The 16,209-nt window shown below is 36.9% G+C and overlaps 1 protein-coding gene across 1 annotated transcript in view; it reads left to right on the forward strand.

Annotated features, from left to right (window-relative positions):
- Positions 1–3,844: 3,844 nt before the first annotated feature.
- GABRA1 (gamma-aminobutyric acid type A receptor subunit alpha1) overlaps positions 3,845–16,209 on the forward strand; it is a 47,273-nt gene continuing 34,908 nt past the window's right edge. Inside the window, exons 1-2 of the mRNA XM_008147646.3 lie at positions 3,845–3,921; positions 7,542–7,654. Of these exons, the coding sequence (XP_008145868.1) occupies positions 3,845–3,921; positions 7,542–7,654 (190 nt within the window). The remainder of the gene's footprint in view (positions 3,922–7,541; positions 7,655–16,209) is intronic.

Consider the following 16,209-nt stretch of genomic DNA (forward strand, 5'->3'; position numbering starts at 1 on the left):
GTTCTGGCGAAAGTGCTGAAGGAACAGCTCCCAGCGCTTTGGGTCCTTTCAGTAAGCATCCCAGGAAGACAGCACCCATCTCCTCTCTGCTACAAACACCCATTCACAAAACCCAAGGAGAGAACTACAGCCTTCCCGGACTCCTTAGAAATTTAGTGAGACTGCGATGGAAACACACCCTCCTTCCCTAAATGTATAATTACTCGTGGGTGGAGAGCCACCAGGGCGGGGAACAGAAGAGGGCAGAGGTAAACACACCAGAAGGGGGTTTGGTCCTGACTTACAAACACCTTTTTGTTCATCTCTCCTCCCCCTCTCCCGTTTTCCGAATCCCTAGAACGATGGACTTGGAGGCAAAGGGAAGATTCTGGGAATGGAGATAGGAATCTCAAACCTAGAAATGATCTGGGCGATGTATTTCAAGTTAAATGCTCCTTGTCTTAGGGACCCAGCACAGTTCACATTTAAGGAGCCTGCGTTGTCTCCATCACCAAGTAAACAAACAATTGCATCCGAAGGTTAAAACCCTGTTCGGAGACTGATCTTGCTGTCCTCTAGCTCAGCCACAGATTAAGGGGGGTTGGAAAGCGCTCACAACCGGGGAAAGTGCGAAAGGTTCTCTAAACCCTGTAGCCGGTTCCCCACTGTCCAGAACTCTCTTCCGGCCATTCCTCACCATTCGTGACTCCGCAAGACAGGCACTCAGACATGTGTGTGGGAGTGCGTGTGCGGGGGATGGAGGCGAGGGGAGCGTGCGCCACATGTGTAGCCCTGCGTCGCCCTGTTCCACGGCTTGCATTCATTCATCTGCGTGCACTGATGACAATTTTGATCAAAGGCGGAACAGTTACCCTGATCAGCTTTGTTTTTAACGGGCACGCGTTGACATAGTGTGCTCCTAAATTGAAAGCGGAAAAAAAACAAACACATTTCTGAATGTGGGTCCTAGGTCTCTCCCCCTGTCTACCCTTCCCTCCCCCATCTGGACTCCCCACAAACAGGGAAAGCTCGCAGCAATCTGATGGTGGAAGGATCTGAGTCTGTAGCTCGGGAAGGAGATTAGGGCCAAAGCGGTGCAAGTTAAATTGTGCTGCATCTATAAAAAAAAAATAAAAAAATAAAATGGGCGGATTGGTCTCCAGACCCAGAGACTGGTACCACCTTCCTTTCTAAAATAAAATCTCTCTGGCATGAAGTCACCGCCTATTTCACATCCGGTTTGCCCTGGGACGTATTACTACTGTCTCGGTAAAGAGAAATCTTTTGTTGTAGAGCCGCGGATTGGATTTGGGGGAGCCAATCTGGGTGTGAAATCCTCGGCAGAGGAGCACGCAGAGTCCATGATGGCTCAGACCGAGTGAGTGAGAGGCTGGGCGCAGACGCCCCTCCGCTCGCCGCCGGACTCGCCACGGACTCCGGCTGCTCGGGCTCCCCACGATTTCCTCTCGCACACACTTCGCCGGGTCTGGAGCGATCGATCGGTGCCCACAGGGGGCCTGAGGTAAGCGCCGCTTCCGACCACAACACGCAGAGCTCGCGCCGCGGCTTTGCCTAGCGGGAGAGGCTGGACTGCTACCCACAGCCGCGGGAGCCAGGGGGACCGGGACCGAGCCCGCTCCCGTCGCAGGTAGAATGAAGGCATGTTTTCCTGTCAAGCTGAAAACCGCCGCGATGTAGGGGCATTTTCTTTTCTTTGCTCTGTTTCTCTTTCCCCCTTTCTTGGGCAGATCTGAATGTGTCTCCCACAGGGTGGGTGGTGACCTGTTGTTTTGGTCGCGTTGTTGGTTGTTGTTTTCCACCCCACCCCCTCCTCCCCCGGAGGGAGTTGGGATGAGGTGGGGAGGGGCTTCGGTGGGCACAGCCTGAAGTTAGGAAGGCTGGGACAGAAACCCTGTCTCCAGGTTCCCTCCTGGCCAGGGAAGCCAGCCATCCTCTCCCTCCAGCTGCACAATGCCTCTTCTCCCCCTCTCGGTGGACACGCTGCTGAAATGCCCTCTGGTGTAGGGGGTCTCTCTGATTCCTGACACAAACAACGCAACTTATCCTTGGACAGACGTGGGTGCCGTGGAATATGGGTGTTTGGAGTGTGTGTTTGGTGGGGGGGAGGTGGAAGGTGGAGAAGGGGGAAGGAGGCAGCTTAACGTTTCTTTTAAACTATTATGCTTGTATTTGCAAGAAACTTTCTCGCTGAACAACTCCAGTGCCATGGCAGGTTTGTTTTTCTCTTTCCAAAATGTTAGAGCACAAAAAGCTATGGTACCTTGCCTTGGGGTTTTGTTTTGTTTCATTTACCCTTTCAGGAATTTTTTAAAAAAGAAAAACCGACACGTATTAATAGGGTAAGAGAAACTGTTGTTCCTTCAGAACAGCTGTCAAAGATTACTAAAAGGATGAATTATAATCGTGTAATTTAGATGCAATATTTTAACATAATATAATTTATCTAATATTTCCTGTCATATACAACTCATCTGTGTCAGAGCCAGACAGTAAATTAAGTAGAAAACTATGATGCTCACAGTTCTTATCTCTAGACCATTTCACTCTAAACACATTATGTTGTATTGCTTACATGCCTGTTTTTAATGGGTTTTGCTGATATAAATGATCCCAGAGAGTGTGGAAAGCATTTGGTAGCTGTATTTAAAGGCATACTGCATTAAATTATAGAGTGCTTAGTGAAAAATAGGTTTTAAAAGATTTGTTATACATTTAGGAAAGTGCTAACAAATACCTTGAACATTTCTCATATTATGACTGGGATGAATTATAGCACATTAAATCAAGTGTTGCCATATCTGCTCTTTAACTAGGTAGTGCAGTGCCTTTTAAAAATTGACTCCACAAATAGACTATACTTTAAAAAAATTATCTAAGCCTTCCATACTCCATTTCTCCAGCATCCCACTACGAAGTCTAAATTCAACAATCAGATGGTGATTGATTACACTTTACCTACGAGAGAAAAAAGAGTTCCTTATTTATGCAAAGCAAAGCACTCAGCTTCCATCTGTTGGAGATGAAACATTTTCTAACAGCAACCTGGCAGAATACGAGAGGGCTTGAAAGATATGTGTGGGCATGTTTGCGTGCACTGATGTGAGTGTGGTATGCGTGTGCGAGGGAGATCAGCACATGGCTTGACTGTAAAGTGTGTCCTTTAGTCTCGCTGAAGCACGAGTGAGCATATTTAACAAGGCAATCACAGGCAGAAAATACAAGCACGACTTTGACATTCAACAGTGTGTTTCGTATGTTGCTGGGTTTTTTTTTTGAAAAAGATAAGTACAGTTGCTTCTGAAATCAAGGCACATCCAGAATGCAAAGATGGATTCAGTCATGAAAGCATTTTAACCTTCCCCATTCTGGTCCCCGAATATTCTCTCTCTGTGACAGACACCAGCTTAAACATTTCAATGCATACTTCAGTTGCGGGAACACAAATCAGAAAGGTCAGATTTCTCAGATGATAAAAAAACAACAACAAACAAACAGAAGAGAGTAATGCAAACTATATAGGAAGTATAAAACCTAGAGAGAAAAACAACTCACAGTTTTTATGTTAAGCAATATTGTAACCTGAAAGCATTTCAACTTGTATTCTTTTACAGGAGAAATTAAGATACTGGTATATTTCTGAATGGAGAAATGGAAGGGACAGTGGAGAATGGAAGGTCCAGGTTTCCATTGCTTCCAATGAGGTGTCATAGCCCAGTGAGGTCATTTCCTGACTTCAAAGCATTCATCTGAACTGCCTCAGTCAGCCCTAGTGGTTATAACCTGATGTTTCTTACAAGAGACATTGATCTCTACTTGTTCTACTTTTCAGCTGCACAAGCCCGCGATGAAGAAGAAAAGCCTGCGTCTCCCTGACTATCTTTGGGCCTGGACCCTCCTTCTGGGCACACTGACTGGAAGAAGGTGGGGACGCTTTATTTTACATCTGCATGAGAATTTCTGTAACTTTTCATTTTATTCTTTCAGTGGGAAGAAAATTGCCCTTGGATGAATTCATGACTAAGGGAATTCAAAAAACTTAACTGCAATAAAATTCCAGTTAAGCATAAAGAAGAGCAGTATGAAAAAATAACCACCTTATTTGTATGTTAGTTAGAATACACTTATTATGCTTTTATTGAGGAATGTATTAATTCAACATTTAAGTCTTAAATTGAACTTTTTTTCACAGTTCATCTGTAACTGGACAAAACCAGCGGTTTCTTATTCATGGAAAAGTTACCTCAGTTAATGTCTGCATACTATGTCAGTTGATTTTTTAACAAGAAAATTTTTAACCAGTAGTAAAATCGTAGAGAAATTTATGACTATATGGTAGTGAAAAGTTCAAAATAATATATGTAATTTGAAAGTCATAAGTCTCAATAAAAACATATACATATGTTTTGAAAACATTACTTATATAACAACTAGAGGTAAAATATGCCAGAAAAATATTTGAGAATATCAGATAAAATTAAAATTCTTAATTTAAGCATAACTACTATGGAGACAAGTTATAAGACAAATTTAATAATATGCTTAACCATATTCAAAATGTTTGCTAATGACCCAACCGAGCATATAAATATTATAGTAGCAATGATATAAATAACCAAATATTTCAGATTATTCTTTACTTTTATATTTCTTATGTAGTCTATTTCCATGGCCCATAAGAAAGTCTTAGACGTATTATAAAAATCTAAGATTCTTCAAAATGTAATGGAAAGTGAGCCCTTATGCGTAAGGCAGAGGGAGAGAATAGCCTGGGAAGATATAAATTCAGAAGGATTTTTAAAATTGAGAAGTTGCTTTTATTTTTGGTATTTCGTGTGGTAAATAATGACTACCAGATGAACAGGAAATGCTTTATTGCCAGATACTCTTAATCTGAGGAGTTAAATGTTCTTCACTGCTTTTGAAAAATTACATGAAGTGTTACTATTGTAATGACCTGTAGATGGAGGTAGTGCACAGTGTTTTATTATCTAGTGGCTCATATGGAATCAAAATCAGGTACTGTAACTGACATTTCTCACCAAATTATATATTTAGTTTAGGAAACATTACATCGGCATGAGTGTTTAATTGCAAATCAATTATATTTATCCTAGGGCTATTCTCTGACAATTACAATGGGGCATAGTGAATTAGAAATAAAGAAAGAATACCTGTTTATAAAATCACATTTTAAAACCAGGTTACCATTTCAATTGCAATAACAGAACTGGTTTTCTGGGAGTGTGGGGATACATATCTTTTGGCATTTGTATTCCAATGCAAAAAAAAAAATGGTGAATACAACATTTACAGGTTAAAACAGGGGGGAAAACATTTCCTGAATGTGATATAAGCTGTAAAAAAAAAGGAATTCAGGTAAAAGTAATAGATAACTAACTCCATATTCTAAGAATCATGGTAACAATCTAATTGTGCCCTGTCATGTCACCCATCTCATCTTTCCCCCTGTTCATTTTATTGCTTTCTTCCTTTAATTACTTGATCTGGCCCCTCACAACGTAAGGTGTGCTAACATTTCTTTCCCATTTTTATCAGGATGACCTTCTAATATCCTTGAAAGACACATTTGACAGTTGGTTTTGTGACAGAGTTTTTGTAAATAATTGCAGTCAGAAAACTATTTTTGTTTTACTGCTATCATCGACTAATGAGACATGCTGGAAGACACAGAGCTCATTAAAAATTTGATTTCAAAAACTACTAAGATGTTTAATTTTACCAAAGGAGAGCAAACCCTTAATCTGCATGATATTGATGTTGAATTTAGGAGAACTAAAGATCATTTAATAGAGGTATATTCTATGCATTGATTATTGTGAATTGCATTTAGTTATAATGTTATCAAATTAAAACTTACCAGAAAAAATAGCCATTACATTTTGCTGCTATAAATTTAATTAAACAATCATGTTGTGTGTTTTTTTTTGAAATGATATTTTGGTTATATATCTTGCTCCTGTAAAATAAGTGGATCCTACTTTCATACGTTACTACTTGTTTTTTAAATTGATTAGTAATATGAACACACAAGATTCAAGCCAAAGCATGTTAAACAGAAAATACGAAAGTGTTATTTTGTGGACGTTTCCTCCTTTATACTCTAATTCACATTGTTTTTACTCAAGGTCAGAGCTATCACTGAAATATATCAGTGACTGTGATCCATCCTAAATTAGAAGACTTCTCTCTCACAGGATTTTGGAGGTGTCATCCTAATCATTACATAAAATATGATTCAAGGAGCACAGATAATATAATAATGTGATTGATGTAAGAAAGACACAATATTTGAACTGCAGTCACTATGTGGTTGAAACTCAGAGACTAGCAATGGTAAAGAATAATTACACCTTCAACTATAAAGATTTAAGTATAAACAAGTACTCCAATACAGAAGAATGGAAATAAAGTTTTAGACTAAAATGTGGAGAAAACCGGGTCCTATTTCAAGCTCTGCTCGCAAGTAGCTGTGTTTTCTTAAACAAAACACCAATCCTACACTACAGCTTAGTAAATCATAAATTAAGAATATTGGACCATATCTTTTTCAAGGTATTTTTTTACTTTTAGGACCAGAAATGACAAAAAATCAATTAATTAGAGGCTTGAATAAACAAATTATAAAACTACCTAAATAGCTTCATAAACCTTCAGATGAATGGAAACTACTCAATGATGTAAAAATGTAATTATACTAAGAAACACGTTTTATCTATTTATCTCATCTGTATTATCTTGAAAGAACATCAAAAAAGCAAAGCACAGCCCCAGCCGGTTTGTGCTCAGTGGATAGAGCATCCGCCTGCAGACTAAAGGATCCCAGGTTTGATTGGGGTTTGATTCAGGTCAAGGACACATACCTCAGTTGCAGGCCCCTCTCAGGCCCAGGCCCTGGCTGGGGTGAGTGCAAGAGGCAACCAATTGATGTGTCTTTTCCTCTCTCTTCCACTCACTCTTAAAATCAATGGAAAAATATCCTCGAGTGAGGATAAAAAAGAAAAAGAAAAAAAGCAAAACACACATGTATGTACACGAAGTAGATAAAGAAAGGCACGTTAGGAGGTGAAATTTTAGCTTATGTTCCATGTTAAATAAATAAAACTATTAATTATCTTGGTAGCTCATATATGTATGTATATGTATATATATATATATATATATATTTGGGAAGAAATCTCCCAAAATTTCTCCTCCAATATACATTAACCTTCTTGTTTGCCCAGAAAAAAACACATTAGAGCATTGCGTTTACGTTCTGAGAACTATGAATGTAAAGAGAAGGAACTTATTTCCTGATAATTTTCCTTCCATGGTTAGAAATATTAGAATAAAGAGCTTATCTCCCATGAGAACGAGTATGAGAAAATGGTAGGAATTAAAATAAGACCTGTTTTTTTTTCACTACACCAGAAGGAATTTTCAAATTAAGATTCAATGGAAGGAAAGTAGGAAAATCTGAGGAAAAGGTTTTAGTAGAAATGTTATCATTTAGTTATCACCTCCTATTATGCTTTTTTCAGCTATGGACAACCCTCAATACAAGACGAACTTAAAGACAATACCACTGTCTTTACCAGGATTTTGGACCGACTCCTAGATGGTTATGACAATCGCCTAAGACCAGGATTGGGAGGTGGGTCACATTATTGTTTCATTTTAGAGAACAACATTAAACCCTTACTTTTAAAGCCTAGCTTTCCCTCTAAATGGTAATGTAATAAAAATGGCAGCATGTAGTTAAATGACTAACTCTATTTTTAATAGATTTCTCAATATTGAACTTACCAGGGTAGCTCCATGTACATATGCATATGTAGTAAAAGGCAGATACAAACTTATAATAACATTAAAGATATGTTACTTTTACTAGACAAGGGAAAAATGGGGGTTAATATTCTTCCTTCCAGCCTGAAGAGTGCAGCTACTTCACTCGGCATTGCTGTGCCTGCACTGAATTCAAGTAGAATATCTCTGAATCTATTGCTCTAAACGTTACTTTTGGAATATTACTCATTGATCCACTATTTTGCATTAGATTAACACCGCCTCTGAGATAAAAGGTGAATAAGATAGATGGTAGCGATTTTTATAAACCATGCATTCAAAACTTAAACCCTTATTTCCCGAAGTAAAAGTGTGTTTTTCTTTGTATTGGTATTGCTATTTGGTTATATTAATAACTTTTTATTATAACCAATTGAATTTAATTGCTTATACAAATAAAATTTTGCTTAGGAAGAAGATAGACTTAATAACACAATATTTATAACAATAAAAGTAAATAGTATTAGACATTACACACTTACTTGACTAACCCTTGAATAAGATAATCAACCTATCTTTTTTAGTTAAACAAAGACTAATGAAGCCAAAACAAAATATTGATTTCAGCGTAAAACAAGTGAAGCAAATAAATAAATTAACATCCAAAGTTGCACAAGAAACCAAGGTTAGAATCTAGGACTCCCAACTATTACTGATGGTGTACCTTCTCCAAAGAATTTATAGAAACTATTTAATAACAATATTAAAATTAAAATTAAATAGAAATATTAAGAAATTCATCTCTTCTTCATTTAGACAGTAAAGATATGTAAACAATACGAAGCTTAAGAATTCAAAACTGAATGGCAGCATGGATTTAGACTTAATTTTTAAAATACTTTGGTTCACGTCATCACCTGAATGTGGATCATGGGTCTATTTTGACGCTGCCAAATGCCATTAATGTCTCGGGGATGGGAGGGAAACTGCTTTGTCAGAGACACAAGACAAATACGTCACAGATTTTACCAGGGATCCTTTCTTACCAATTCTAAACATTCATTCTAGAACTTGCTGTTCAAATTCCTTGGGGTTTGTATTCCACCGAGTTTTCCTTTACTATGTCCTTAGAAAAAAATCTTATGGAACAAAATGTATGGGTCACAAAATGGAGCGTATAATGGTATATGCGATGTATTAATGTAACGTCTTTGTGTATCTAAGCATCTGAATTGGTTTCAGGAAAACTATTTCCTGATTCATAAAATTTGAAATAAATAGAAAGACTGCAGGTAGGGAAGGAAAGTATGCAAAGCAGAAACACTCAGGATAGTAACATAAGTTTTATTTTTATTTATTTTATTTTTTTTATTTATTTATTTTTTTTTAAATATATTTTATTGATTTTTTACAGAGAGGAAGAGAGAGGGATAGAGAGTTATAAACATCGATGAGAGAGAAACATCGATCAGCTGCCTCTTGCACAACCCCTACTGGGGATGTGCCCGCAACCAAGGTACATGCCCTTGACCGGAATCGAACCTGGGACCTTTCAGTCCGCAGGCCGACACTCTATCCACTGAGCCAAACCGGTTTCAGCAAGTAGTAACATAAGTTTTAAAAAGCAAGACTTTTTAACGTCCTGATGGGCATGCATCTAATTTCTTTACTGATTCTCTTTCCGGTTCTATGATTTCAATCCTTACAAAATCAGCAGAATTTTTTAAAGACATCTAGAAAACCAGGTCTTTATTCTAGTTTAAGAAATCCCATTTAATAATTTTACATGTGAATGAGTATTCTTTCTAAGCTCTGTGCAAAGTATTCAGTTTGTTAAAGAATTTTACACACACACACACACAAACACACACACATATTCACACACCCTTTTTGTTAGCAAAAACAACAATATTAATTCATAAAGCAACAATACTATTTTGATAGAATTTACTTTTATTATCTATCTATTAATCCCCTCAAATAAAACAAAAGCAGATCCAGAGACAGAGAAGCATTGATCAGACCGTCAAACCTCAGAGGGAAGGTAGGGTAAGGTGGGGGTAAGGAGGAGAGATCAACCAAATGACTTGTATGAATGCATATAGGCCTAACCAATGGACACAGACACCAGGGGTTTGAGGGCATGAATGGGAGTGGGGTGGGGGGTCAATGTGGGGATAAGGATACATATGTAATACCTTAATCAATAAAGAAAAAAATAAAGAAGAGAAATAGGTAGTTGACTATAGTTAAGGTATATTCTACTTAATTGAAATGGATAAAATTTGCTGTTGTAATAGCAAATTCAAGGACTCAGGAAAATTGAAAAGAATAATGTCCTTTCATCTTTATTACAGATAATTTTTCTGATATTTATTATTCCTTAAAAGTGATTTTGAGGATATAATAAACATTAAAATATTAAAAAGTAGCTCAAATATTTTCCTCTATTTCTATTTTATGTATCATCCTGTAAGACATTGAAATTCAATCTAATGGATATGAGACTTAGGAAAAAACTTCAATAATAATGACTAACTTAATTTTTATAATTTTTGGAGTGTATTTTTTAGCCTTAAAGGATATAATGGTATATGTTTATTACAAAAATCTTCAGAGTCGAGTCATTAAAAATTTTAAGTACATTTTGAGAATGTCTGTCTTTTGAAAACTACTCTTCATAGTATTAAGTACAGACTGTAGATTTTAAAAAAACATAATCAGCTACAGAATTAGAGAAAAATGTTAACTCCATTATGTCTGGATGTCATAAACTGAAATGACCTAAAATATATTTCTCTGTAAAATTATTTAATTTCATTTCTTTACCATTGATTTCTGGTAGGTTATATGTTCCAGTAGATTTCCATTATAAAAATGGACCATTTAAAACTATTATCCATGTGGGAAAAAATGGGACATATGTAATACTTTCAACAATAAAGAATTATTTTAAAAAATCCATTTGCTTTCAGAGGAAAATATGCAGAGGAAATATTTGAGACTGTCAATGACTTCTAAGGGAGTAAAAGATTCCTCTTAGTAGGTTTATTATCACAGCTGGGATAATCTACTCTTACAAGAAAAAGGGGCTCACTCTCTTCATTATTATGGCAAAAGTCTGGTTTTATAAAAATAACAGCACATTGTGCAGAAGGCAGGGATATTTTGTTCCGAATGCCCTCAGAAAATATAAAAATGTGACAAGCTGAGACTTGAGACTAATGTAAGAAACTCTGTGTGTGCAAATTCATTATGACCTGTTTTTTTTTTTCCCCCAGAAACACGCACTGCATCAGGTTTAGCATTACTCTGTGGAGATATACCCAGGGTCCAATAACTAAGAAACAAAATAGTTAACTTGGTGCATCCTGATGACAGAAATCAGTCTGCAGATATTATAACACTATTTAACAAGACTACCTTTTCAAGACCAAGAGCAATACTGAGAAAATGAAAATAAAAGGATAATATATAAGCAAGATATACTGGAAGGGGCTTTGTGTTTGAGATAAAAGAGATAAAAAAGAATAGAATGTGTGGAATTCTAATGATTTCATATACTCTATTTAGGATCACAAAGAGAAAAATAAGTTGACTTTGTTCATATTTTAAGTACAAAATAAATGAAGAAACCTTTATGTGAACCTGAATTGAAACACAATCAGTAGCCAGAAAATACAAATCAAAATTGTCAGTAATTGTGGAATTTTTTCTCATTTAAAATCCCTGTCTTTGAGGGGAGGGTGTGGAGGTCTGCTTCCCTCTTGCAACCAGGGCCTGAAGAATGTTTTTGAAAGGCTCTTGACCTTCTGTACTGACCTAAAGCATGGTCAGTATAGAAGAATACAATGGTTGGGGAAAGGGTGAAGGCAAAAGCCAGAAAGATGGTGAGACAGGAAAGTACAGGTTAGAGAAGGAGAGCAAAAAGGATATTAAAAATAAGGAGAGTAGAGAGAGAAGTGAGAGGGTAGTGAAGGGGAAGGAGAGCAACATGAAGACACGGTAAAGGAGAAAGATCAGCATTATGAGGAGTTCCTAGATGAGTCAGGATTCCATTTCAAATCAGGACCAAACTATACACTTTTCTGATATTCATTTTCCCAAGTTTCTCCTTATTGACTGTGATTATAATAAACTAAAGAAACCTGAATTCTCTCCAACTTTCTAAAAAATTAAATAATGCTCCCTTTGAATTGTACCCATCTGGCTGCAGTTCAACCACCAACAGAGTGGCCTCCTGCACTCTGGTAAGGGGGTTGCAGAAAGAATCCACAACATAGATCCAAAGTTTAATTCAGAAGAAAAGATGTTTGGGTTTTTAATGACAAGCAACGCCTTTCCAGTGACACCTTTGCCTTCCTGTTTGCCCCACCATATATACAGGTGACACTTTATTGATGATATGACAAAATCCCAGGATGAGCCAGGTTAATGACATCCAGTTTAGTGTCTGGGGCTTGCCACCAGGCTGAGGGTTGACCTTCCTCCTGTTCACTGGTTCATTCTCACACAAAAGACTTTTGCTTCGATGAACAATTTTATCTCACTCCTTAGAAAACAGATTAGGGCAAAAGACATTTTTTTAAATGGAACTCAATCTTGGTTGAGTCACATGTTAAAGGAATTGCAGAACTTTTCACCCCCCTCCCTACTAATGGTATTTCCTAAAAATAGTGTTATAATTTCTAAATACTGCCTTAAGTTTAATCTCAATAAATAATGTATAGGATGATGGATACCTCTCAAAGATTTCATCATCAAACCATATAGATAAAGAAGGCAAAGAAAAGAGATGCACCATCAGGTGACAAACCCAGATGGATGGGAGTAGATAGAAGTGAACTGGTGAGCAGGAATATAGATAGAAGAATGGGCTTTATTTCTCCCTACTTAACAGATATTCAGTTAATATTTTCCTATTTTTCCTGTGTTATAGATTTTATGTTTTGTGTTGTTTTATATTTTACTTAATTGGAGGTATCAGTTAGATAAGTATTGGCAAACAGAATATAACTAGAGTTTTCTCTTAAGGTATTTTAGCACTAACATGTTATTTAACAAACAATCTTTGCCTCAAAGCAGACTTTTTCCTTAATTATATAATTTCACTAATTTTGGATTTATTTATGTCTGTATGAGACCTTTCAGACTTCTTTTAGCCCAATTATTATAAGAAACTTCTGCTTTAAGATTTAAACATCTCCAACTACGTAAGTTGACTGGGCTGGATATGCGTGCAGCTGGCCAGGTGGCATTGGATCCTTGGGGAATTAGGTTGGGATCTTGGCTTATATATGTGTCTTTATGTCAAAATATGTGAAGTTGCAAAACTAAATGCTCTGGGGAAAAAACTGGATTAACTTCAATTTGAAATTGTATGCAACTTTGTGAAGTTTAGATTACTAAGGAATAGAGAAAGCAGTACAGTTTAATACGTTATAAAAAATTTCAGCCTAGTTCTAGCTCAAGATTATAAAATTTCTGATATCCATGCGATCTTTTATTATTTTTCCACCCTGTGTGATGTTGAGATTATAGGGAATCATTTTATTCATGTTTAACTAAAGTTAAAACACATGTTTTATATTTATGTGAAAAAGCTAAACCGAAAGGTTAGAGGACAAAATATATTTCTGTCACAATGGAATAGTTTTTGATAAAATAAAAAAGATTCTGAAATACTGACAATACCAAAAACAAATTTTAAAAACTTAGATTTATCCAATATTTGTTATTGTTATTATATTTACTGTCCCAGATAATGGCTTTGAGTGTTATCTTTTGAAATTCTATTCTTGAATTCTTCGTTTTGAATTTGCTGTAGTTTTATCTGGTGCTTTCAATGCAAGGTGTGTAGCAGATGCTCAGACTTTGGCATAATGCAATCTATTTCCACAGAAATCGTATATCTAGACATCCCATAATTCAGTTGAATTTCAGTGAAAAGGCAGTTACCAAAACCCAAGAGGAACTGTTAAAATGAACAGAGAGCACCTCTTAGCCTTTGCTGGCTGACATCGCCAGTCAGCTCATGAAGCCAGCCCGTCTAATGAATCCAACCAAATACCCAAAGGGATGTGCCAGCATGTTTCGGAACTTTCTACTCTCATCTTTTCCTGGTGTGTAGAAACTGTCTACCAGTGCAGAGCCAAGAATTTCCTAAGATAAAATGTAGCCACCGAGGCTATGCTCTCCTTGTAAAGGCCAGATGACTAGTACAAGGATGCACTTGATTTTTTGTGCAGTTATTTTGACCTTTCATTTAGTTTCCATTTCCCATCTTCTTTCTAGAAATAATGTTGATTTTTTAAAATAAATATTTTCTATAGATGATTTATTTTTTCAGGTAAAATCTGAATTATTTATTTGAAAAATAATGTAGGAGTGCTTTAGAGATGACAATCTCATTATTAATCATCAGGAATGCTGTCACTTCAGAAAACATCAGAGGACAAAGTCCTAAGTGGATGCTTTCTCTCTCCAAGATTGTTGTATTATTATTCTCAATAACTAAAATGGGAAAAAAGAAGTATCTTACCTCAAAGTGACTGCAGGTTACACAATCAAGAACTGACATAGAGGGAAAGAAACCCATTCCTCCAACACAGCAACCATACTTTTTTCTAACCATTAGCCCTCTCTCTAGAGAAACTGCCCATAATGTAAGGAGCAAAGGAGGAAATTTCTCAGTGGAATTGAGATAAAAGTCTGCCACAGTAAAATTTACTTTTGTTCCCCCCACCCTGGGAGTTACTTGTATCACCTGAGTTCTTGAAATGAAATGCAAAGGCAACAAAGGATCAGGAACTATTTAGACACCTTGAAGTGGGAGTCTCCACCCTCTCTGCATCTTTAGCAGCTAAGCACATACAAAATTAAGTAGCACTACATACCAACTAGGGAAAGCTGCCAACTAGTCTAACACATTAAGGGATGAAAATGAAGGATGTTCCCGAAAGATTGGCAGGGAGCAGAAACATTGCCCAATCCAGGAGCATACATTGATATTTATGTAGGGAGTCCAGGATATTTTCAATTTCCAAACAGGACCATTTCAAAGTAAAACTTAAAGATACACTTTATTCTGATGACTAATGTGAGTCCAGTTAGTCTCCAGATAGTGACTGCCTCTGTGGACTGATAGACCACAAAGAAGCTTAGAGGAGGCAGTAGACTTCCTTCGGAAGGTACAAGTCCTTGGAACTTGGCATAGTGAATACTCCGAGTGCCTCAGTAGACAGCATTTCCAGTGAAACTATGGCCAATGCCTTAGTAAATAAGTTGCTGTGATAGGCATTCCTAATAAAACACCACCTATAATTTTTCACTGTTGATTGCCTTCCCAACCCCCTTTTGAACACTCTTGGAATGCATTATTCACACAGTATTAGCCATCTTCTTAAACTGCAACTGACATAATTTCACTTCATTACCCAAAGGCTTCTTTTTGCATTAGAATAAAGGTCAACTGCTTAGTGAAATGCACGAAGATCTTTAGGTGTGGGCCTACTTGCCACTAGAATGTCATCTTATATCATGATCATCAACAACACCAGGCTCCGGACATATTAACCTTTGTTTTGTTTTGTTTTGTTTTAGAGCGAGAGGAAGGGAGAAGAGGGCAGGGAGAGAGAAACACTGAGAAAAATGTCAACCAGTTGCCTCCCCCATACACCCAGTTTGGGGATCCAACCTGCAACCTGGGTATGTGCCCTGACCTGGAATCAAACCAGGATGCCTTAGGTGCATGGAACTATGCTCAACCCACTGAGTACACCAGCGAGGGCAAACTTCCTGTTTCCTAAACATAACACACTTACTTTGAATCTTGTTCTTTCCTCTCCTTGAAACGTCTTTCCCTGGATCTGCCTCTCCCTGACGTTTTCTCATCTTTCAAGTAGTTTACAGTCATCTCTTCAAAAGACATTCTTTCAGAGAATTCCCAGTAATCTGAAATTTATTAATATAATTTGTGTATTTGTATATAAATATACATATAATATCTATTTATCTAATCTGTTTCTAATCTATCTAAAACATATTTTCTCAAAGACTATGAGATATGCTACAGAAGAACAAGAACATTTGCACTTTTGCTCACCAATGTGTTACTGTTACCTGCCTGACACAGAAAATGCTACACACACATTTGCTGACGAATTTAATATACCCAACAAATTCATCTCAAAATGCTTTTGGCATCAACAATCTTATTTAACCCTCACTCCAATGCAATGCAGTCATCTGTGCAGGTATTATTTCTTGAGATGAGAATTTCATTATTAATAGTCATGGATGCTCAGAGGGATTAAAGGATAGTACCTAAAATCATGCAGCTTGTTCTCCAGGAAAATCACAGTAAAAATCTGAGTCTTTTGACTCAGAATCCACTGTGCTTACTGCTTACTATACTCCACTGCT

This window comes from Eptesicus fuscus, chromosome 6, assembly GCF_027574615.1.
Source record: "Eptesicus fuscus isolate TK198812 chromosome 6, DD_ASM_mEF_20220401, whole genome shotgun sequence".
Taxonomy (NCBI): Eukaryota; Metazoa; Chordata; class Mammalia; order Chiroptera; family Vespertilionidae; genus Eptesicus; species Eptesicus fuscus.